Source organism: Macadamia integrifolia, chromosome 1 (genome assembly GCF_013358625.1).
Source record: "Macadamia integrifolia cultivar HAES 741 chromosome 1, SCU_Mint_v3, whole genome shotgun sequence".
NCBI lineage: Eukaryota > Viridiplantae > Streptophyta > Magnoliopsida > Proteales > Proteaceae > Macadamia > Macadamia integrifolia.
In genome coordinates, this window is record NC_056557.1 from 13,786,142 (window position 1) to 13,811,750 (window position 25,609).

At 39.0% G+C, this 25,609-nt stretch overlaps 2 protein-coding genes and 2 long non-coding RNA genes across 4 annotated transcripts; 2 read left to right on the plus strand and 2 right to left on the minus strand.

The window, feature by feature from the left end:
* Positions 1 to 909: 909 nt before the first annotated feature.
* Positions 910 to 2,582, plus strand: LOC122066608 (protein SIEVE ELEMENT OCCLUSION B-like). The gene is made up of 6 exons (XM_042630467.1): positions 910 to 1,182; positions 1,276 to 1,386; positions 1,502 to 1,962; positions 2,113 to 2,222; positions 2,323 to 2,451; positions 2,572 to 2,582. Exons 1-6 carry the CDS (start codon positions 910 to 912, stop codon positions 2,580 to 2,582), a joined length of 1,095 nt encoding a protein of 364 aa, XP_042486401.1.
* A 2,898-nt stretch (positions 2,583 to 5,480) lies between these two features.
* LOC122080317 lies at positions 5,481 to 7,475 on the minus strand. The gene is made up of 3 exons (XR_006140670.1): positions 7,313 to 7,475; positions 7,097 to 7,154; positions 5,481 to 6,393 (listed from the first exon to the last, which is right to left on the minus strand). It is a non-coding gene; the product is annotated as an uncharacterized LOC122080317 (long non-coding RNA).
* Positions 7,476 to 13,680: 6,205 nt separating this feature from the next.
* On the minus strand, positions 13,681 to 14,480 carry LOC122091420. Its single transcript, XR_006143931.1, has 2 exons — positions 13,893 to 14,480; positions 13,681 to 13,799 (listed from the first exon to the last, which is right to left on the minus strand). It is a non-coding gene; the product is annotated as an uncharacterized LOC122091420 (long non-coding RNA).
* A 6,840-nt stretch (positions 14,481 to 21,320) lies between these two features.
* Positions 21,321 to 22,983, plus strand: LOC122084671 (protein SIEVE ELEMENT OCCLUSION B-like). The gene is made up of 4 exons (XM_042653138.1): positions 21,321 to 21,739; positions 21,921 to 22,033; positions 22,128 to 22,273; positions 22,384 to 22,983. The coding sequence occupies exons 1-4, from the start codon at positions 21,432 to 21,434 to the stop codon at positions 22,504 to 22,506; spliced, it is 690 nt and encodes a 229-aa protein (XP_042509072.1). The 5' UTR covers positions 21,321 to 21,431; the 3' UTR covers positions 22,507 to 22,983.
* The last annotated feature ends 2,626 nt before the right edge of the window (positions 22,984 to 25,609 follow it).

Genomic DNA, 25,609 nt, shown 5'->3' on the forward strand with positions numbered 1-25,609 from the left:
CATTATAAGAATTTTGTAGGAACAAAACCCATATGTTTTACAAGAATGACTCTACCCAGCCAATCCTTCTGGTTTGTACCCACATGGCAAGGTTTGAAACCCCAACTGCCTCCATATGATGTGGATTTGGGGATGGTGGGCCATACCTTTCACTAGAGAGGAGGAGTATAAAATGTGGAGAAGAGATTGGGTACTACAACTCTTAGTAGAAAAGGGATTTATATACTTGGATAAATGTGTGGATGAAAACTTACTCAATTGGGTAAATAGTAGACCCAATAACAAGCATATATCTTCTTCTTTTTCTTACACATTTAGGTAAACAATAGACAAAATACAATGTTTGTGAGGGACTGCAACAAGAAACAGAGAAGCATGGCAATGAAAAATAGATGTTGGAACAAATTCTCAGAAAAATTTGCAATACCTTGTATTCTGGCACTTTAACATCTTCAATAATTTATCTTCCTCAACAATAAAGCTACCTTACCATTTAGCCTATGTTTTGTTCCCTTTCCATTTGATTATTTCAGACTTTGGATTGGCATAATTAAAGGTGGTGCATGATGGTTTTACAATTGTTTGACAGAACAGTTTAGAGGGATGGCTTAAAGAAGGTACTATTCAGGAAATCATGGACTTTTTGAGTTAGAATCACTTGTTGATTTGCTGTTAAACTATTAGGATAGGAAAGAACATAAGGGAGAAGGACAAGAGTCTTCAAACTTCATAAAGGAGGAAAAGTGCAACCAAGGAAACTAATTTTATTCTAAAGTGGAACATAAGAAACTAATTTTAATGGCTATATAAGTTATGACACTTGATTTGAGCTTTGTACTGAAAAACTTTTCCTCATATTTTTCCTCCACTTGGATACACAAAGAGAAAGAAGAAAACAAGCTGAGGAAGATGGCAAGCACTCCCATTTCAAACACCGTAGCCACTAGTAATGATGGAGCAGATCCAGTGGGTGAGCAAATTTCGAACATCATGTATGATGAAGTAGATCTTGAGGGTGAGGGACACAATCAACTCATCACCTCAGAAGACAATGTGACGATGAATCAGATCTTGGCCACCCATGCTAAACAAAATTTCCACAAGGTTGACCTTACACCCCATCTCCAACTCATCGAGGAAATTCTCCGGCACTCCACCACCCTCCAACGCACCAATATTCATGTATTACTATTTTCATATTTTTTTTCTTAGTCTTATTTTTTCATTATTTCTTATGATTTTACATTTGTATGATTAAAAAATATATGTGTATAGGACCTACAAGTTTCTTCACTCATGGAAAGCTTGAATGAAAAGTCCCAAAAGGTCGACTTCTTAGGCATGCTTGAAGCACTGGCTTACACTCTACACAAGATCTCTTGCGAGGTTAGATAGAAAGATAGATAGGGCACATTACTATTATATAAAACCTTCACATGCAAGCACTCACAGGTCTCATTGAAATTGTAGTACATGTTCTTTTCCTTGTTTACCCTGACAGATATCTTGCAAGTGCTTTTCGAGTGGGGATGGGAATTGGAATGGGCGCTCGATAACAATGGCACTTTTAAAGTCTCTATCAAATTTCTCCTGGGATGCGAAGGTGGTGGTGGCATTAGCCGCCTTCGCCATCACCTATGGGGAGTTCTGGCTAGTGGAGGAATTCTACCGAACACACCCTTTGGCCAAGTCCATAGCTCTACTAAAGCAATTACCTAACATATTTGAACAATCAGAGAAATTGAGGCCCACGTTTGAAGTGCTATGGAGACTTATCAAAGCCATGCTCGATGTGACCAAGTGCATCGTCCAATTCCATGAGCTGCCACCTAAGTACATCTCCCCTGACCAACCACCCATGTCAGTGGCCACCACCCTCATCCCTACTGCTGTTTATTGGACCATCAGGAGTGTCGTCGCCTGTGCATCCCAGATCATCAGCCTTATTGGTTTGGAACACAAGTATGTCATGTTCATATCTCCCTCATTTCCTTTTCCATTGTCTATTCCCCTTAATTTTTTTGTAAGTTTTAGCGCTTTTTTTTTTCTATTAAATTATTTGTGGCATGAGTATATGAATTTGAATCTCTTCTATGACTACTATAATTACAGATCTATTCCATTGACCACTAAAGCGGAAAAGTTGTCTAGCTTAGCACAAAAGGTCAACAACATACATGAAAATCTGATTAAGCAACTCAATCTTTGCAATCAGCATATTGGTGAGTGAATAATGAGTAGGAATTGCCAAGATCAGTTGATTGAAATTTGATGCTAGCTTCCTCTAATTTTTCATGTTTCAATACCTTTGTGGTGGTGCAGATGTGAAGAAACAGATCGAAGCTTATAACACACTAGTGCAACTATTTGAGACGACCCATGTTGACAACATGAAGATTCTCAAGGCATTGATTAAATACTCCAATGATGATTTGCAGCCGCTTCTTCATTGTAAAACTAGGAAAAGGGTTTTTGCTCTCTCTCTCTCTCTCTCTCTCTCTCTCTCTCTGTGTTGTGTGTGTGTGTGTGTGCTTGTTTTGCATTTAAATATACGCATTGTGATACAACTAGGTTGGCATTGAAGAACTAAGTCGCAAATCTGTATTACTGCTGATCTCGGACTTGGACATCTCCCAAGAGGAAATCGTGATTCTGACACAAATCCTAAATCAAAGGCTAAGGTGGCAGTTTTTACGATCTCTTTCTTACAAAGTGGTGTGGCTCCCCGTAGTGGACAAGTCCCTCCAATGGACCAAAGCCAGGAAGAGACACTTTGGCCAACTACTTTCAAATATATTGGTGGATAACGTGTACTCGGTGCACAACCCTTCCTTGATCCATCCGGCGGTGATCAAGTACACCAAGGAAATATGGAACTTTGACAAAAAGCCTATCCTTGTGGTTTTGGACGAACGTGGCAACGTTTCGAACCCCAACAGCCTTCATACGACGTGGATCTGGGGAAAATGGGCCAGACCTTTCACCAGAGAGAAGGAGGAGGAGTTGTGGTGGAACGAGACTTGGGGGCTTCAGCTCTTGTTACAAACGGGATTTGAATACTTGCCTGGAGGCGCTGATAAAAACTTACTCCATTGGGTAAACACCAGACCTAATAACAAGCATCTTCTTTTGTTTTTTCTTACACAATTGGGTTGCATTGATTTTCTTTTTTTATTTTATTTTATTTTATTTTTTATAGAATTCCATTGATTCTTATTGTACGTAACAGATAGAGCAAAATCAATTGATTTGCCTGTATGGAGGAGAAGACATAGACTGGATCAGGAAATTCACAAGAACAGCAACAGAGGTGGTGCACATGGAGGAGAAGACATAGATTGGATAAGGAAAGTCCCAATGAAAGCAAGAGAGGTGGCGGCACGTGAAGAAGAAGAGTTAGATTTGATAAGGAAATTGATAATGAAAGAAGACAAAGATTGGATAAGGAAACTCCCAAGCACACGAACAACAACAGACGTGGCGGCACAGGCAACAGGTGGTAGCTCATTCAAGATGATGTACATGGGGAAGAGAAACCCGAATATGGAGCGATTGAGGAGCAACATCGACATCATCACAAAAGAAAATCTGAGCTATTGTTGGAAAGACCTCACACTCATCTGGTACTTCTGGATCCGATTGGAGAGCATGTTGTACTCCAAGACCCATCTTGGCAAGACAATCGACGAAGACGACCCTATAATGAAGGGGATCATGAAAATTCTCATCTTTGATGGTAGCGACCATGGATGGGCATTGATAAGTAAGGGATCGGAAATCATGGTCCTAACCAAGGGGGACATTATCTTGAAATGCTTCGAGGAGTACAATGATAGGTGGAAGGAAAACGTTGAAGTTAAGGGTTTCATTACGGCACTCAATGATCACCTGGAGCAGCTGCACACCCCAAATCACTGCAATCGCCTCATCCTGCCAGAGACCGAAAAGCGGATGATTCCCGAGATGCTAGTTTGTACTGAGTGTGGCCACCCTATGGAGAAGTCTGTGTCTATGTCCATGTCTGTCATGTACAACTGCTGCAAGGATTAGTTGCGGCTCTCTCTCTCACCATCATTGTGCCCCAATTTACTACTAAGATTTGATTACTACTATACCCTATAGCATGAATGTTGTGTCAGTAAACCCTTTTATGTCATCGTTTTAGTTTACAACATCGGCATCGGTCACCATCCATACCAATTATGCATGATATCGATACGTATCACCAATATCAATCTGTAATGGTTCGATATAGGATTAAAAGTTCATTTTTTAATATAAAAATATAAAATTTAGGGTTCATAGATATTTTACGGATACCATACCAGTGTAGCATTGATGTCGATGGTGGCCTGTATGAGTAATTGTCAATCGATACAGTTAATATGATATCGATACATGAAAATATGCTTTGTTTGCTGTAATTAGGGGTGTGGATCGGTCTGACTCAATCGGACTAGGTCACGTCTCGGACATTAATCAGACTTCTTCTAATTGGAATGAGCTGATGCATCATTTATCTTCTACTTTTCATCTTATTCTTTACTTTTTACTTAGAATTTGTCTTGGAATTTAGAAGACTTAATATATTTAGGAGAAAAGAACCATGCTTGTTGGCACAGGTACATGACTAGACATAGCAAAGTGGAAAGACCGTGCTGCCCTTACGCTGAACATGCTTACACTTGTTGGCATGTACTTGGACCAGCGGACAACATTCTCTTTCCCATAAGAACGAAACTTGGTTGCTGCCTGGGTTGCAGTCAAGTACTTGCCACCCCTGGTACCAGCTAAGGGAGTGGAATCTCAGGGGTAAGGGTCGAAAAATACACCCTAGGTAGGTATTTTCAAACCTGCCCCCTAGGATTCCATTCCCTTGGCTGTTACCATAGGATTACAGCAGCAAAAATTTTTTTCTTGCCCATATACATGTATCAAAGGGTTCAGTGCAAAAAGTGCAAACCACACATTTTTACCCTCCATATAACATGTGTTGATACAATACATGTTGTTAAGTTTGATTCAAATTCTTGACTCATTTTGAAGATTGACCCACTCCGACATATTTTGGTGGCTTCCCGAATAGGAAGTTTTTTGAGATCTGTGATGGAAGCAGAGGGGTTGTGCCGATAGGCCCAAGCCCGGAGCTCATCACTGATCTTGTATGGGGGTGCGGGGGCTCGCCCCTGCTATATGATTCAACCGGATCGACCGCGACCCGATGGGTCAACCCGCAACTTGGAGTATATATAATATATTGTTGCTTATTGAGAAAGTCATTTTATTTTGGGGGTTTTTCGAGCTACGATTTCGGGGGTTTTTCGAGCTACGATTTCAGGGCGAGTTTTCTTGTCGCTGTTTGGGTATAATTTCTCTTCTGCATAGTAAAACATCTTCTTCTTTGCCCGAAGACGTAGCACATCACCCTGGTGTATGAACCTCGTTAAATCTCTATATCGTGCAGATCTATTGTCTCTTTATTTTTCGTATTTCTTGGTGTTTGATCTAACACATGTCTACTAATGTAATTTCTTGGACTAGAGCTCAATATCTCCTTTATTCTCTCACCTCTCACGACTTCCTCTCTCCTTCCACTACTTCCATTCCTCTCGATCCATGCCGACCACACCCACCCTTCTAAGAACTTAACACTACTCTCTGTCTTTCCTATGTTGAGAGCATTAAAGTTGTACAATTCTTAAGTCTATAATCCTTCCATAGTCAATCCTCAAGAAAGAGTCCAGTCCAGAGTCTTGACCCCACTCTTCTCGGATTCCTTCGCCTGTATGATTCACTCACTTTCACTTTCACTTTCACTTTCTCTTTTCTTTTCTTTCCTTTGTTTTATGGTATGAAGCTTGCTTTTCTCTTGTACTGTAGGGACAGGGGAAGGGATGGGTGGAGGAATCTTATCTTTTGATAGCAGACTTGTAGCCAAGGAGGGGAACATGGAAAAGAGCTGGCGAGAGAGAGGAACAGTGAAAGTAGGAAAAAAGGTTCACTTAAAGAGAGAAAGATATATATAATTAAAGGATAAAAAAGGAAAAAATAAATAAAATTGGTTACAACAATCAATTTTAATGGTCAAAGGGACAAACAGATTAACCCACCCATCAATGGTTTAAATCAACAGTAATTTAGGAGAATTTACAAATAATCACATTTAATAATTGATTAAAATATTAATATATAGCTTACAAATGGTTAGACTAGTAGGTCAAGCTGAATCGGGCTTGTAAATGGTCATCAGGTGAATCGATCAACAGTTGGGCTTGCCCCTTGCACTGAGAACAATCAATTATAAATGGGCCGTTCTTGACCTTGACACGTTCATTGATCGAGCTGAGCCGACTTGGTTAATCAAACATGAGACTAACTTGGTGTGTAGCGAATCTGAGTTAAACAAAATCGGTGCAGTGAGTTTTGAATCGAGGAAGAAATTAACCTAAATATTGATTTAGGTGGAAATGAGTGTTACATGGCAGCAGAGGAAGCTGAGGGATTCTGTAATGAGAAAGGGATCCATTTCAGCGCGTCGTCGCCTCTGGGAGAAAATGGAACTACATGGGGCACAAATTTGGTTTTGGAGAATCCAATTTTCAAAGATATTGCCATGGCCAAGGGGAAAACTATTGCACAGGTATTAAAAGGAATGAGGAGGCTTCAATAGTTCTTGAATAAGATATAACTGAGATGGGTATATCAGAAAGGATTAAGTCCAATTGTGAAGAGCTTCAACAAGGAGAAAATGAAAGAAAACCTCCAAATCTTTGATTGGGAACTTACCCAAGAAGAACTGGCTATGATTAGCCAGATTCCACAAAAAAAAAAAAAAAAAAAAAGGGGTTTTCAGCAGAGACTTTTGTTTCACCAAATCATTGGAGGAACTTTGGGATGAGGAAGTGTAACCTTCCTAAATTTCCTCCAACTAGAGTCACAAGGGAATTTGGGCGGAATAGTAGTGAAGACAATACAGCTTAAAATAAATTCTGTGTATTTTTCCTTTTCCGTTCTCTTGTTCTCCACTTGCTTATTTGCTTGTTCAGAAAAGTAAAATTGTTTCATTTTAATAATGTGTTAAACTGAGAATAAATACCTGAATCCGAGGTGAAGATCGCTGACGAGTGATGGTAGCTGACTGAGGATTAGCTCTTCTGTGGGAAATAGAGAAGGATTTCTTTAGTGAGAATGAAGATGAAGAACAAAGAAGAGGAAGAAGGAAAAAAAAAAAAATTAGTGGAGAAAACAAGAAAAAAAGGTGAAAGAGAATGCAGATGAAGAACAAAGAAGAAGAAGAAAGAGAAGATGTTACCTGCTGTGTCGAGGATTCAAGGTCGAGCGTTCTTCTTCTTCTCCTCTGTGTGTGCAAAGGTGAAAGGGTGTGAAAGAAAGGTGAACTATGGCGGAGTGGTATTTTATCGGGAACGAATTTCAAAAATTGTTCATTTTTTACAATTTTGGAACGAAACTACACGAACGGAACGACAAATTGTCATTCTGTCTTTTGTTCTCCAAATTGTTTTTTTTTTTTTTTCCAATTTTTGTTCTAAAAAAACTGAAACACATCAAAAGGTTACCAAACACTTTATTCCGCTTAAAAGCAGAAACGTTTTTTTTTAACGATACCAAACGGAGCCTGAGTTTTTGATCTTTTATTTTTTCCACAAACTATTCTTGGACTCGTTTAACATTCACTATTATTTTGTTTCAAATTTTTATTCAGTTTAAATTTTTTCTGAACGAATTACACACAAAATATTTAATGAATTTGTTAATGTTGGTTCCACTGCATCACTGCAACGCAGATTGGGAAGCACAAAATAGAATAAAATATAATGTAGTAAAGGAAGGGTATTTCTCCATTTTATTCTTGGTCTATATATAACTTAGGATGCTCAATTGAGGCTAGATACAGATTTTCAAAATATGATTGCAGTTTTATTTGGATTACTTCTCTGTTGATGACCATGTTGAAAGTGTATTAATAGTTTAAGATTGAATTATAAGTTTTATTGAATTCTGATTGTATGATTGCTTGGATTGCTTATCTACTGATGGCTATGTCAAAGGTGAATTAGTAGTCCAACACTCAATAATTTTTATTATATTTTATATTCTTTCTCCATATTAATAAAGTCTACTTCCTAATTCTTGGCCCAAAAAAAAAGTTTTCATTGAGTCACCATGGAGTATGAAACCGTGAAGATCTTCAACAAAGAGAGGATGGAAGAGCTTAAAATCTTTGATTGGAAATTTAATGAAGAAAATCAGTAAGACACTCTGGAATATATGCACGGGGTGTGTGCCTGGGTGCTACCAACCACTAGCTACTCACTGTTCCCGATGCAGCTAGGCAGAGAAATTGGGCTCCCAGCTTATATCCTCGATAGGTGTTGTTGGCCCTTCCTAAAAAAAAAAAAAAAATACAAGAACCCAACGTTTCACCTTTATGATGCTAAAATGCATGCGGCAGCAACAACAATATACTTCACTTAGGCTAATTCCCTTGTATTCGTTCTTTAAGATTTCAATTGGGATTTTGATCAAATGAAACCTAAATGTAGATTTATATAAATATGTTTTTTTCTTCTTTTTTTTGGCTTGGGTTGCTTCTCTGCTTATGGTCATACTGAAGGTGGAGTTGTAATTCAATGGTTTTGCTCTCATTCTTCCTTCTATAATCTCTTTTTATTCATTAATAAAAAAAAATTGCTGATTCTTATAAAAAATAAAAATAAATAAATAAATAAACCAATATGATCCCTAAGAGAATGTCATATGTTTTATGGAAACCATGGGAACTAATTAATATTAACCATGAGCTAGATCTTTCTTCTTCAAGGGTTCTGAAGGTCATTAACTGGTCAAGCATATAGCTGATTCGGTTTCTGTTCCTAGCGGAACTAATTTAGGAAACACTGAAATCTTATTGCTGTTAGGGAGTGATACGCTGGGGGTGGGTAACGTGTAGCTAACTCATGAAAGCTTGAACTCTCAGCTTTCACGTGGTGTGAATAATTCTGTTGGAGTGGATCCATCACATGGAGCATTATGTTTGAATGGGCCTGCCCATGGTGGTTCAGGTGTTGGGAATTCCTCTTCTGAGAATGGTTCTTGTGAAGTGAACATTGTGGTCGATTCTGCTCAAGAGGTAGCAAAGCTGGGGAGTAGTATGGTAGCCATAAGTGTCCGTGGCGATTGCGGCTTGTCCAATCTCGTCTCTCCTATCTTGTTTGAGAATGAAGAGCATGATGTGTCATCTATTTCTCCCTGTGTAATTCGTGATGGAACCTAGTTGTTCATCATGAGATTGCAAGGGTGGACGAAGCTGCCCGATTAATGGAAGCTGCTGAGCAAGCCACTGTTAGGCATGGGAAAGGGAAGCATCAGGTCCTTGCGGATCAAACCAAAAAGTCTGATCGAATTGCCTCTTCTCGACTATAATGTTATTCGAGACCTCTTTTGGAATGTGAGGATTTAAGAAAGGTATGTCTCGCACAGCTTTGTCTATTATAGTGAAAGAGAACCTTCCAATGCTATTTGTTTGGCTGGGCCCAAGGTGGAGACCTCATGTTTTCCTAAGTTATATTTTAATAGGCTGGGTTATGAGATGGATTTGGTACACAATCATTGACTGGATAAAGTCCCAAACTTATGGGTCATATGGAAGCGTGGTTTGAATAAACCAATTGTACTTTCCTCATCGGATCAGTAAATCTCATTGGAAATGGTTTGGCTTCAGCATAGGGTGACGGTCTCGTTTGTCCATGCAAGTTGTTTTAGAGCTGGTCGAAAGAATCTTTGGCTTGAGTTGGCTGCTATTTAGCCTTGGCACAACCATGCCTCTTGATTGGGGACTTCAATGCTACCCTGGCTTCCCATGAAAAAAGAGGTCCAGGTGCTTTTAGTATGGGCTCAACAGCTGAATTCCAGGCTCTGGTGGATTCTTGCTCTATGGTTCAACTTCCGTCTTAGGGTCGCAAATTTACATGGACTAACAATAGAAAGCAAGGTAATGTTTTTGTAGTCCTTGATAGAAGTTTTTTTAATGATGCTTGGTTATTGATGTTTCCTGACATTGTGCAAAGAGTTCTTACTAATGCGGGCTCAGATCATACCTCCCTATTTGTTGCATCTGAATCTGTACCAAAGCCTAGAAATTTCCCTTTTAGACTTCATAAATTTTGGATGGAAGAGGATTCTTTTTTGCAGCTAGTCAAGGATTCATGGTCTCAACGAGTCTTTGGATATCCTAGCTCTATTCTGGCAACCAAATTAAAGTGTCTTAAGCTTCTTATCAGGGCTTGGTCAAGGGTATCTTTCCCAAATTTTGAGCTAGCTTTAATTAAAGCAAAAGATAACTTGGCTGAGGTTCAAGCTCTGATTGATGTCCAAGGCATTGATGTTGATCTTTTCAACAAGGAAGCAGATGCTAAGACAGCTTATGTCAAAGCTCTAAAAGATCATGAAAAACTTTGGGGCTGAAAAATCTCGCCTCAGATGGATTAAGCAAGGTGATAAAGATTCAAAGTTCTTTCATATGTACACAAGAAATTCGCAGGCTCAAAAACACAATTCGAAAATTAAAAAAGCCTGACGGATACTACCTCACTGAGCAAAATGCTATCGCTGATCACATGGTAAGCTACTTTGAAGCCTTCCATAAAGCCCCTCCCCTGGAGTCGCACATAGAGCTTCTTGATTGTATTCGATCCTTGATTGATGAAGTGGACTTGCTAAGTTTAGACAACATTCTAGGCATCGTAGAAATAAAGAAGGCAATTTGCGACTTGGACCCTGATAGTTCTCCAAGGCTTGATGGTTTTCTAGGAGCATTTTTTAAGCACTGCTGGGACGTGATTTCTGAAGATTTTTGTAGGGTCGTCAGTGATTTATTCAGGTTCAACACTATGCCATGGGGGGTAAATAATAATTTTCTAGCTCTGATTCTGAAATTTGATGGTGTTAAGGCTGTAGATAAATCCTACCCTCTTTGTATGGGAAATTTTTTTCTGCAATGTGTTGTCTAAAATTATCGCAACAAGATTATCCCACCTTCTTCCCAGGCTCATTTTTGATGAACAGGGGGCTTTTCAAAGAGAGAAGGTTATTCAGACAAATATTAGCATGGCGTCAGAGCTGGCCAACTTGATGTACTCTTCAACCAGTGGTGGAGGTATGAGGTTTAAAATTGACATTCAGAAAGCATTTGACACCATATCCTTGGATTTCTTGTTTCAGGTTCTTAGAAAATTCGGATTCATGGAAAAATGGGTGACCTGGACTTATCAGATTCTAGATGAAGATAGAATCTCTATCCTTCTCAATGGAGGGTCTGTGGGCTTTTTTGGGGTGGAGAGGAGTCTCAGGCAGGGCGACCCAATGTCCCCAATTTTATTCATCTTAGTGGAAGTTCTATGCAAGGGCCATTCTACTCTTCTTTGAGAAAATAAAATAAAAGCTATGCAAGGTCCTAGAGGTGTTGTTGTCCCTAGTCATCTATTGTTTGCAGATAACATATTTATTTTCATGAATGCATCTATCAGGTATGTCAGAAATTTCAAGGTTTTCCTTCAGAGATACCAAGATTTTTCTAGGCAGAGAATAAATCTTGAGAAGAGTAAGCTTTTTTTGGGAAAAGTTCATCCTTCTAGAAAGCAGTGTACTACAGATACCTTGGGAATTCCTATATGCAACTTCCCGACTAGGTATCTTGGGGTTGAAATCTTTAAAGAAGAGTTAAAAAACAGTCACTTCTTTCTGTGATGGATAAAATTAAGGTCGTCTATCAGGATGGAAAAGGAAGCTTCTATCTATGACGGGTAGAATCCAGCTTGTCCAATCTGTTATTTTGGGTTTGCCAATTCACAATATGGTGGTTTACTGGTGGCCCTCTTCTATGGTTTCTTAGATGATGAAATGGACGAGGAACTTTATTTGGACTAGAGATGTGGATACCTTGAAGGCAATCATTGTTAAATGGGACAATGTTTGTAAGCCAAAAAAGAAAGGCGGTCTAGGCATTAGACGCCTGCGTGATGTCAATTTGGCTCTTCTTGCCAAGCAATCGTGGAACATTAAGCATGGATCGTCTAGCATGAGTGTTTTCCTTAAAGCTTGTCATCTTGGGGTATGTGGCGTTCTGAAGAAATTGTACAAGTCTTCTTCGATTTGGCCTGGTCTTAGAAGAACGTGGGACTTTATTTCAAGCAAAGAGAGATGGATTGTTGGCAATAGGTTTAAAAAAAAAATTTGGACAGCAAATGGCTCGATCATTTGTCTATTAAGGAGCAGTTGAGCTCTGAGGAAATTTTTTTGGCAGATTTTAACCTCAAAGTGGCGATGTCATATCAAACTTCAAATGGTGTTTTCCTCCGGTTTCTTCATTATTCATGCAAAATATCTTCACAGCTGCAGCGAGTATTAAGCTCCCTCAATGTGAGGTGAAAGATAGATGTGTGAGGAGCTGCACGCCTTCTGATGTGTTTTCTTCAGCCTCTACCTGGAATGAAATTCGTCGTCTGAATCCAAAAGTGCCTTGGTACTCCACAATTTGGGAAGCTCACCTTCAGCTGCGGCAAGCTATATTTGGGTGGCGTGTGATGAATGGTAAACTTCCTATGAATGAGGTAATCAGGTCTAAGGGAGTCCCTTTTCCTTCCCAGTGCTGAAAGTGGTGATCCCAAAGAGAATGTCATATGTTATATGGAAACCATGGGAACTAATTAATATTAACCATGAGCTAGATCTTTCTTCTTCAAGGGTTCTCAAGGTCACTAGCTGGTCAAGCATATAGCTGATATAAGGGCCACATATCATCCTCAAGAGAGACTGTTCATCATTATCCCAATTTTCTAAATTCCTTTGGAATATCAAATCCTGGAAAAGAATTCCAATTTCCGTCACCATTTGCAATTGTTCAATTTGGACTTTAATTAGAGTAAAAGATGACCAACACAAAGTTGTTGAGAAAATAATGTAAAATATTTTCCTGAATCCTGCCTGTTATATATCTTTTTTAGGCTTCTTTAGCTCCTTTTTACCTTGAGAAATTTAATTTTATCTTGATATCAAAACACACATTTGCCTTCTTCTTCTTCGTGGATTCATTGTTCCCTAATTCTTGAATTTTTTATTTCATATATATATATATATATATTTTCTGTAGACATATCTATATTCAATCACTTGGTTGTAATTCTCTAACTCTACCAAAAAAGAAAAAGAAAAAAGTAGTAGTTATCTAACCATTATGAAAGCTCCCCAGTCGTCACTGGTAACTAAAATTCTCTTCTAATATGATTTTCTGAATTACATAAAGAGAATATATATACAAGAGATGTGCCCTAGCTGGCTGGCCACAATAGGCAACTACTAATATGAATACACAATACAATTACATAAAGGGAGAGGGTTGGGCATGCTAGCGGGTTACCTAAGAATTAGGTATGCTAGCAATTGTTGATCGTTGGATTACATCAAATTGATTTAAATCGTTAGATTTAAATTTATTATTTTAATCTAAAATACATTAAAAGAGTAAAAAGGGTATACCCTCAACTACATGCGGTATTCTTAGAAGGAGGGATGTGATTCAGCTTTCCCGGAAAAAATGGGATTTCTTATCAAAAAAGGGGGAAAAATGGGATCTGACTCATGCATCTCTCTCCCTCTTACTCATTTCTTCTTTCTTCTTCTTCCCCCTTTTGCCAACCTCGCCTGCAACTCTCGGTGATCCATCCCCTGCTTACGCCTTTCTCTCCCTCTTCCTCATTTCTTCTTTTCTTCTTCTTCTCCCCCTGCAACAAATTGGTCAGCAACTCACGGTGACTTCTGAAACAACTCAAAAAATATAAAAATAAGGGAAGAGAGTGTACAGATCAAAGTCTCACCACATAGGCCTCTGCAGAACATACATATACCACTTTGGCTTGAGGTCTCCTTCTTAATAAACCCATTTGGCCTCCTAGGATTCTGAGTTGAATGGACAATAAGGAGGGGCATCTGACAGGATTAATTGTTAATTGTTGGGCAGGAGAATCCTATCTGGTCCAAAATTTGAATAGTTCTCTTCCCGTATTCTCCAACCGTTTTAGCATAGTCAAAAATGGTGAAACACGTCGCATTGTTTCCTCCAAATGCCACGACGCCTTCCTAAACTCTAAAAACTGACAAATTTTCTTTACTGCTCCTCAACCCCAAAATCATTTTTACATTTAAGAGCAGAGAGAGAAAATAGAGAACCTCAAACAATCTCAGAGGAACTTTAGCAGAGAGAGCCGTAGCTTCTCCCAACGGATCGATAACAGTAGCAGAGATAGACGTTAGCTTCTCCCAACGGATCGATAGCAGTAGTAGAGGTAAAGAGAGACACCGTTTCGCAAAGAGAGGCTTTATGTTTGGAAGCACACAGAGGGAGGCAGAGAGAGAGAAAGAGAGAGAGAGAGAGAGAGCGAATGAGTTTGTCCGAACTTGCAGTTGTATTTTTGCATGTCAGATGTAAGGTATTTAGGTTGTATATACTTCTATAGTATATTTCATCAATGGTGTAGATTTAGATCTTTTAATCTAATGGTCAAGAAATGCTAGCATACCTTATTCCTAGGTAACCGCTAGCATTCCCAGTCTTTTTTCTTACATAAAATATAGAAACCTACCACAAGAGAGGTGAGCATATATTGAGTTACCCAATAGGATTGAAATCGTCTGCAATTCCGATCTCATACAATTCCGTGAAACACCACCTTCAGGGTGTGACACGTGTATTGATACCAATGCAATGGTCCAGATCTGGTACAACTAATAAAACCTTAAATCAGTGAAGAGTCATTTAAATCAGATATGGACTATTGCATTGGTATTAATACACGTGTCACCCCCTGAAGGTGGTATTGCACGAAATTGTACGAGATCGGAATTGCAGACGATTTGTTTCTTACCCAATATAGGTAGACTCAATATTGCATCAATAACACTCATTGGATTTGATTCATCACTTGTGATGCATCCCATAGCCACCCCCAATAGATAGTGTCAAATATCAAAGCATGTTGTTGTAATTAAAGTTATTTGTTACACCGTGCCATTCCTCCAAAAATTCCCTCCCATTTGTCTGCTTTTTTGCTTGTTCTTTCTTGAATAATCAAACGCACAAAAAGAATAAACATTAGAAATCAATGGAGGCCTCTCCTATGAATAGAAACAAATTCACTAGTAGTAAGAAGTTCAAATCAATCGCAGAACAAAAACCTCAGACAACGCAGAGAATTTAACACTGAATGAAGATATCTAATAAGATTGTGCCCACCAAGACACAATACAATTCGGTTGGCTAATGTCACTCACCATAAACGGACACATGAGCTGAACTGCAGACCTGATCGGCCTTTTTTCTCTTCAACAATGAAGGCATGGAGGGATTATTGTGGCGCAGCCTGGAATTCATTCTAAAGTAGGCTTGATTCCTTTCTATCATTGAGCTTCAGATTCAGACGGAGAAAGATGAAGGCATCTTGATTATGAAAAAAGGAACTCACTCTTTGACTCAATTATTAATTGGTAGAGGGAGTTTGAGAGTAAAGATAGATAAGAGGGGAGAAATATGGTACCACCTTAAGTGGAGAGAGAGGAGAGTATGGGATGAGGAAGTGTAACCTTCCTAGTTTTACTCCAACTAGAGTCACAAGGGAATTTGGGAGGAATAGTAGTGAAGACAATACAGCTTAAAATATATTCTGTGTATTTTTCCTTTTTATTCTCTTTTTCTCCACTTGCTTATTTGCTTGTTCAGAAAAGTAAAATTGTTTCATTTAATAATGTGTTATATATACAATTGCATTCACCATGGATGGAGCTTTATTTGGTTGATGGAAAAATTAAAAATAAAAAATTTATGTTAACATTTCGACCAGTTTGATTATGATTCCAGGATATTAAACCAAGCTGAACAGAAGCAGGAGCAGAAAGAAATAGTCAAATGTCTTTAATTCTATATTTAAAGTGTGAAAAGATTCTAAAATCTTCATCCATAACATGCATATAACCACGGTTCTGAACCTGATGTCTACGGCAGCCCATTCGGGCCTTTGTGTGATTCTAAAAGAACTCAATCCCATAAATCAACTTACAAAGTGTGGGGACCCAAGATCATATTAATCAATATCAATTATTTTTGAAAACCGATGTGGGATCACTACCTCCTCTCCTAACTCCATCACTAATATGGGACCGTAACAAATTATTTCTTGAATTCATTAATATTGGTCATATAAAAAAAAGTGATTCAAAATAAAATAAATAAATAACAACTGAAGGAAGTGAATTTCCCTATTCTTCCTTAGCCTAAAGATTTCAATAATGAACCCAACTGTGAAGAGCTTCAACGATGGGAGAAAACCCAATCAAGATCGGACCGGGCCATGCCTCAGTTGTAGCATTTTTGTGAGCCCGGCCATGCCATCAGAAATATGGGTTCATAGCCGTTTCACATATCCACACATAAAAACTTTCTCTATGTGCTGTAATTATGTAATAATGACATTCATTTTAGGGAAAAAGAAAACTGTTTGGTCATGTCACTTCTGTGCCCAAAGACAAGTGTGCATGATATTATCATCACATTCCTGTGAAATAAAAAATCTCATTCCTATTGATGCCCTTGCGTGGGTTGCCGTTGATTCCCTGCTGGTGCCGGGGCCATGTGACCAAACAACGATCTCTTGCCCTTCATTTTAATAAAACTAATATGATTAGATTTTTTATTTTTTTCTGAGCAAACAGCAACAAATACAAAAGGAAAAACAAACACAAATTCATACAATATAGAGATTTAACGAGGTTCACATCCAGATGTGGTGTGCTACATCCTCGGGTGAAGAAAAAGATGGTTCACTATGATTGATGAGAGTACTACAATGGAGATTCCTCTTAAGAGCACTCAAATCGTGGCAAGAAAGCTTGCCCATAAACCCTTACACGAAAACTCCCAATTTTCACTACTTGCTCAACAAGACGACAATACATTATATACTCCTCCAAATTGGGTATACTATACTATCACATATCTCCGAAAAAATCCCATTTAGATCACCACCAAAATATGTCAAAACGAGTCATGTTTCAAACCAGATTAGAATGTATTGAAGACAAACATAACATTTTATATATGAGAAACATAATATATTTGGGATTACAAATTAAAAACTTGAAATTAGGGACGGGTCGCTTCTTCCTACCATTCTCATATTTCCTATTTTAATATTGGTGTGTTTTTTTGAAATCAATTAGGATTCAGTCAGAATCAGAAGTTTGGTTGTCGTTCGTAATGCTAATCTGTAGAAGATTTTTTTATTTTTTTATTTTTTTCACAATCAGTGGAAGATTTCAGAGGTAACGTCTCTACGGAATCTAGTATTTACTGTGTCGAATAGAAGATGAGGTTCAGAAGAAATCAGGGGGTCTAAGATTTTGGTCTGGAAAAGCCTAGAATCAGCCAAGCTAAGAAACATTCCAATGATTCATATGTTCTTTTTTTTCCCTGGATTCGGAAATATTGGTGATTGCCGATTAGGCCTATGGTAGGCCTTCTTTTGCTGAATGATTCAAGTCTAAGAGCTATTGACATTGGCCTGTGGGTCTAAAGTGTGTTCAACCATTGACTTAAAACACTTCTCTATTTTAACTTCTTAGGCTAGGTTCACTTCCTTCATAATGATCTAAGTTCCACCATGCTTGTATCCCAACTGCCTGGTGGCGTGTAGTCTTTTTCTAAAGGTTTTATTCTACATCAGGTTGCCTTTTCCGCGTGTGGATTGGGTCGAGAAATGGCTATCATGATACCACTAATACAAGTTTAGAAGAACTCAATTCTATAAGCTAGCTTACAAGGTGATGGAATCTAAGACCGTATCAACCCACATCTATTATTTTTTGAAATCGATGTAGGATCAACCCCCAATATAACGGATATGGGATCATAAAAGGCATTCATGTGCAGGCAGATGATCAAGACTTGTATATTTCTAGACACAACGAAAGCATATGGATATTGAACAGTCCGGAACTTTTCTTTTCAACATGTGCTATGGGATTCGACATAATACCCAGCCCTCTCCATCATGCCTAGCAGACAATCAAAGGTGCCAAACATTGACAAATCATAACATTAGACATAACCAAACGCGGACATAGAGGTAGCATTAAGGGGAAGGGAAAGACATACAGAGCAAAGTTCCACCAAAATACAAATCACACACCACAGTTGCCTAGCACAATTGGTTAGGAACTACTTGTCGAAGTAATCCTCTGTCGGGCACTTCTAGTGTTCGAGTGCCCCCCCCCCCTCCTTTCCACCATTCCTTGAGTTTGGACGCCATGCGATAGCCTCTGGACTATCATCCTAGTTGGCCCATAGGCCCTTAATAGGAATTGTCCAAAAAAAAAAAGTACAAACCACACCAGCTAACCTTGGGCAAAAAATCCTAACCTAGGCCTGCCCTGTGAGCTGGAAAGCTCAACCCAAGCCCTACCTGGGCTCAAGGCGGGCTTGGGCCAGCTGGGTCAAGGATAGCTCTAACCAAGACTTATAAAGAAACAACACTATGCAATACAAACATGAGATGAGATTCCTCCCTAGATAAAAAGAAACACAATGTCCATGTGGGACTCCAACAAGAAACACAAAAGCATGGCAATGAAAAATAGAGGTTTGGAATAAATTCTCAGAAAATTTGCAATACCTTGTAATTTGGCACTTTTAACACAATCTAAAGAAAAATAGAGGTTGGAACAAATTCTCAGAAAATTGGCAATACCTTGTATGTCTTTCTCAGCAATAAAGCTGCCTTAGTGTTTCCCCTTTGTTTTATTCCCTTTCCATTTGATTAATTTAGATTTTGGATTGGCATAACTAAAGGTGGATGAAGGCTTTACACTTGTTTGGCACCACTGTTTACAGGGATGGCTTGAAGAAGGTACTCTTTAGGAAATCATGTACTTTTTGAGTTAGAATCATTGGCTGATTTGCTGTGAAACTATTAGGAAATGAAAGGGCATAAGGGTGAAGGATGACAGAGTCTTCAAACTTCATAAAGGAGAAAAAGTGCAACCAAGGAAACTATTTTATTTTAAAGTGGAACAAAAGAAACTAATTTTATTCCAAAGTGCAACAAAGGAAACTAATTTAAAGTGTGATGGAATCCAAATTCTATATAGGATCCAAATGCCTTTTTATGTTTTTTGATGATTGATGTGCTATGCTAAACTTGCCTTGCAATTAAAACCAGAAAATTCGATCCTTTACTTATTTTTCAGTTTTCCTTTTCATGGCAAGTAGACTCTGTATCAATTGGAAAAAATGAAGACCTCTCATGGGCACAATTGGTCTTTGTGCCTAAACCACTTCAACTGTTTTTGCTTGTGTGTAGGGATGTAAACAGATCAAATTTTAAGCGAGATAATATTCGCATTTGGATCCATTTGTCAAATTAAAGATCTGAATTCAATTCACAAATTTTAAAGGCAAGAGAATGCTACCTGGTGGTGCAGGCATGCGTCAATGGGCGACCAATGTGAGGGGGTGCAAGGCAACCTATTCTTTTCGCACCCTTTGTGTCACAACCCAAACCCGGTATAGGGTATGATCAAACCCTCACAGGAGGCGATCAAATGATTAGAGACTAAAATATGTCATCTTAAAGAACCAGACCAAGAAAGGTTCTAATCCCATCACATTAAGTCACAAAAACCTTTTTAAGTCTGTATATCACCCGTTAACATTGAGAAATAAACATCTTGCTATTAGTTGGGACCTTCCTCTTATTTCTTATTTCTCCCCCACCGCCGACTTTTTGATGTATAATCTTTGACCGATGTTTCGCCCCACCATGGCTTTTGATGTAACATCCTTTCACTAACTGTTTTACCTACCCTTGATTTTGATACATCATAATTTTATTAGTTGTTTGTACGGTCTTCCCTCCCCCCCCTTTTTTTTTGTCCTGTCTTTGGGCTATGTATTGTACTCAACTTTTCTTTTTATTAATTTTCCATTCACACAAAAAAAAAATATATCTATAACCAAAGGGCCTAGCTAAGTTGGCAAGGGACCTTCACCTCAGGAAGCATGTGGTTCTGAGTTCGATTCTTCTTACTTCCTTGGGACCACTCACACGGGGTTGTTTAGTGCTCTTCATTGCTTTTAATGAAAGTTCTCATTCAAGATCGATATGACTAGGTCCATGCAGTTGTGGGGACAGTATGGGCCTATGGGACTAATTAGGCCGAAGGCTTGGATATCCATCATTAATAGAAAAAAAAATTGTGTCATCAGATCATTTAAAAGATCAGAAAGTCGATCCAAAAAAACTAAAATAACATAAAGGAAGTAGTATAGGGAACCAAAAAGTCCCACCAATGTCTTAGACAATGATCACCAACATTTACATTTGTAAAGAGAATGAAAAATGGGATTGTATGACCATTGCGTTGCCCCTTATAGAAGCAACAAAAAGTGGATTTTGTATGGTTTTTCTTCAAACTTGCATCCATAGATACGCAACCACGAGGTGCACAAAAAAATGTTTCCTTTTAATGGCTATATAAGTTGTGATATTTGGCTTGTGCTTTCTACCGAACAACTTATCCTTACATATTTCTTCCACTTGGACATAACAAGAGAAAGAAGAAAATAATGAGAGGATAATGGCAAGCACTTCAATTTCAAAGACCCTGACCGCTAGTAATGATGAAGCAGATTCTAAGGGTGAGGGACACAATCAATTCACCACCTCAGACGACAATGTGATGATGAAACAGATCCTGGCCACCCATTCTAATCACAATTACCACAAGATTGACCTCAAGCCCCATCTCCAACTCATCGAGGAAATCCTCCAACACTCCATCACTCTCAAATGCACCAATATTCACGTACTACTATTATCATATTTTTTCTTAAGCTTTTTCTCTCATTCTTTCTTATGCATATATATTCATACATTAACTTTGTAAGTGTGTGTGTGTGTGTGTGTGTGTGTGTGTGCGTATAGGACCTGCAAGTTTCTTTAATCATGAAAAGCTTGGATGATAAGATCCAAAAGGTTGACTTCGAAGGCATGCTTGAAGCATTGGCTTACACCATACACAAGATCTCCTGCAAGGTTAGATAGATAGACAGAGCATACTCTTATTTAAAATGCTCACACACAAGCACTCATAAGTAATGTATGTTCACAGGCACTCATAAGTAATGTATTTTCTTTTTGTTGTTTACCATGATAGATATCAATCAAGTGCTCTGGTGGTGGGGGTGGGGGTTGGGATGAGGACTCAATAACAATGACACTGTTCAAGTCCCTATCAAAATTCTCTTGGGATGCGAAGGTGGTAGTGGCCTTGGCCGCCTTTGCCGTCACCTATGGAGAGTTCTGGTTATGGAGGAGCTTAATCAAACACACCCTTTGGCCAAGTCCACAGCACTACTGAAGCAATTACCCAACATATTTGAGCAATCAGAGAAGCCTAGTCCCATGTTTATAACGCTATGGAGCCTTATCGAAGCCATTCTCAATATGACCAAGTGCATTGTCAAATTCCATGAACTGCCGCCTCATTACATTTCCCCTGACCAACCACCCATGTTGGTGGCCACCACCCTCATCCCTGCTGCTGTTTACTGGACCATCGGGAGTGTCGTGGCCTGCACATTCCAGATCATCAGCCTTATTGGTCTGGATCACAAGTATGTCATTTTTCATCTCTCTCTCTCTCTCTTTCTCTCTCTTCCTTATCCATTGTCTCTTCCTCTTCATTTGTTTGTAAGGTTTGGCTCTTTATATTTTTATTTTTATTTTTTTTCTATTAAATGATTTGAGGCAAGAGTAAAGGAATTTGAATTCCTAGTATGACTACTACAATTACAGATCTAATATTCCATGGACCACTGAAGGTGGTGAGCTATTAAGTTTAGCACAAAAGGTCAAGACCATACATGAAAACCTGACTAAGCAACTCTGTCTTTGCAATCAATATATTGGTGAGTGAATAATGAGTAGGAACCAAGTTTAGTTGATTGAATTGATACTAGTTCCTTTTAATTTCTCATTTTTCGATACATGTCGGTGGTGCAGATGAGAAGAAATTGGCCGAAGCTTATAACACACTAGTGCAACTCTTTGAAACGAGCCAGGTCGACAACACGAAGCTTCTCAAGGCATTGATTAATTACGCCAATGATGATTTGATGCCGCTTATTGATTGCTCCACTGGGAAAAGGGTTCTCTCTCTCTCTCTCTCTCTCTCTCTCTCTCTCTCTCTCTCTCTCTCTCTCTCTCTCTCTATTTGTGTTTGATTTGCCTTTAAATATATGCCTTATGACACAAGTAGGTTGGCGTTGAAGTATTGAGAGACAACCAAGTATTATTGCTGATATCGGACTTGGATATCTCCCAAGAAGAACTCATGATTCTAAAACAGCTTGTTTCGAAAGGGTGTACAGTTTGGAGGTAAAATCTGGTGTGGCTCCCCATGGTGGACAAGTCTCTTTCATGTACCGAAGCCAGGAAGAGACACTTTGACCAACTGCATTCAAATATGTCGGTGCCATGGTACTAAGTGCATAACCCTTCCTTGATCCATCCGGCAGTGATTAATTACACCAAGGGGATATGGCACTTTAACAAAAATCCAATCCTTGTGGTTTTGAACCGACTAGGTAGGGTTTCGAACCCCAATGGCCTCTATATGATGTGGATATGGGGTATTTGGGCTAGACCTTTCACTAGAGAGAAGGAGGTGTCTATGTGGAGGAACGAGACTTGGGGACTTCAACTCTTAGTAGTAAATGGATTTATACACTTGGATCGAGGCGCTGATGAAAACTTATTCAAGTGGGTAAACACCAAACCCAATAACAAGCATCTTCTTCTTTTTCTTTCACAATTGGATTCCATTAATTAATTCTTGGATTTTTTTTATAGAATTCCATTGATTAACAGATAAAAGAAGAATGCTACATTTGCCTATATGGAGGAGAAGACATATATTGGATAAGAAAATTTACAACAAAAGCAAAAGAGGTGGTGGCACAGGCAGCAGGTGGCAAACCATTGGAGATGATGTACATGGGAAAAAGAAACCCGAATAAGGAGCGATTGTGGAGCAACATCAACATCATCACCAAAGAAAATCTGAGCCATTGCTGGAACGACCTCACTCTCATCTGGTACTTTTGGATCCAATTGGAGAGCATGTTGTACTCCAAGACCCATCTTGGCAAGACAATCGAGAAAGACGACCCTATAATGAAGGGAATCATGAAAATGCTCATCTTTGATGGCAGTGAGCACGGATGGGCATTGATAAGTAAGGGATCGGAAATCATGGTCATAGCCAAGAGGGACATGATCTTGAAATGCTTTGAGGAGTACAACGATAGGTGGAAGGAAAACGTTAAATTTAAGGGTTTCATTCCGGCACTCAATGATCACCTGGAGCAGCTGCACACCCCACATCACTGCAATCACCTCATCCTGCCAGAGACCGAAGAGCGGATGATTCCCGAAATGCTAGTTTGTACTGAGTGTGGCCACCCTAAAATCTATGTCTATGCCCATGTCTGTCATTTATAGCTGCTGCAACGATTAGTCGTTTCTCTCTCTCTCACTCTCCCTCCCTCCCACCATCACTATGCTCTGTTAAGTTTGTCTCGAATTCTTGACCCGTTTTGAAGATTGACCCAATCCGACATATTTTGGTGGTGACCCGAATGGAAAATTTTCTAAGATCTGTGATGGAAGCAGAGGGATTGGGCCGATAGACCCAAGCCCAGAGCCCATCATTGATCTCGTATAGGGGTGCGGGGGCATAGCCCTCGCGGTATGGTTCGACCGGATCGATCGCGACTTGATGGGTCAACCTGTGATTTGGAGTATATATATAATGTACTGTTGGTTGTTGAGAAAGTCATTGTATTCCAGGGTTTTCACGCAGCTAGGGTTTCAAGGCGAGTTTTTCCTCGCCGCTGCTAGGGTGTAATTTCTCTTCTGCATAGTGAATCATCTTCTTCTTCGTCCGAGGATGTAGCACACCACCCTAGTGTGTGAACCTCATTAAATCTCTGTCGTACGAATCTATTGTCTCTTTATTATTCGTGTTTCTTGGTGTTTGATATAACATGCTCCAATTTACTACTCTATGATTTGATTACTACTATACCCTATAGCATGAATGTTGTCACTAAACCCTTTTATGTCATCGTTTTAGATTACAACATCGGCATCGGTCACCATCCATACCAATCATGCATGATACCTATACATATCATCAATATCAATCTGTAATGGTTCGCTATAGGATTAAAAGTTCATTTTTTAATATAAAATGTAGGGTTCTTAGATATTTTACGGATACCATACCAGTGCAGTATTGATGTTGATCATGGCGAGTACGAGTACTTGTCAATCGATATAGTTATTATGATATCGATACATGAAAACATGCTTTGTGTGCTATAATTAGGGGTCTCAATCGGGCGAGGTCAGGTTTCGGACATTAATCAGACTTCTTCTAATTGAAATGAGCTGATGCACCATTTTCATCTTATTCCTAACTTTTTACGTAGAATTTGTCTTGGACTTTAGAAAATTTAATATATTTAAGAGAAAAGAACCATGCTTGCTGGCACAAGGACACAACTAGACATAGCAAGGTGGAAAGACTGTGCTGCCCTTATGTTGAAGATGCTCGCACATGCTGGCATGTACCTGGACCAACGGGCAGCATTCTCTTGCCCATATGAATGAAACTTTACTGCTGCCTGGCATGTACCTTTTTAGTTGCTGACCCAAAAGCGTATCAATTTATATCATCATATAATTTCTTGGAAAATAAAATCTAGCATTAGATCATTTAGTAGAAACTCTATCCAACAAAATTAAGATAATATAAATGAATCAGTACATCCAATGCATTTTCATTCCCACTAATATATGTATTCTTTTTTTTTTTTTTTTTTTTGCTAAAAGATTACCTTATTTAAAAAACTGGAGCAAGAAAGCAAACATAGAGCAATATATGGAAGAAAACAAAGAAAAAAGCGTTCTCCACACCCCCACCTTCGGCATTGCCATCAGCATGGAGAGGGAGAAGCACACTAACTGAATCTATAATTTGGTCTTCCATTAGCATCTCTGCTAAGAAGCTCCACAATATGACCAAGGAAAGCAACATTTAACCCTGAGACACCTGTTTTGGCTGCATCTCTAGCTAAAAAATCTGCAATAGTATTTGCCTCTCTGAAATTATGAGTTATCTTCTAGGTTATCCCGTCCAAGGATGGCATTAAGAAAGACCATCGCTGAGCAGCAAACCAAGGCACCCTATTTTGTTCAATCAGCTAAACCACAAGGAATCAAACTCAACCCATAGCTTATTAAAACCCATGTCCTTAGCATGCATTAGACCTTCCATGAAGCCCTCCATCTCAGCCTCAAAAATTCCTATCATTCCCATAAAGACTTTATAGGACCCCAGCACTCTTCTCGTAGGATCACCAAAAACTCATCCAACTCACGCATGGCCAGGATTTCCTATCGAACTACCATCAAAGTTT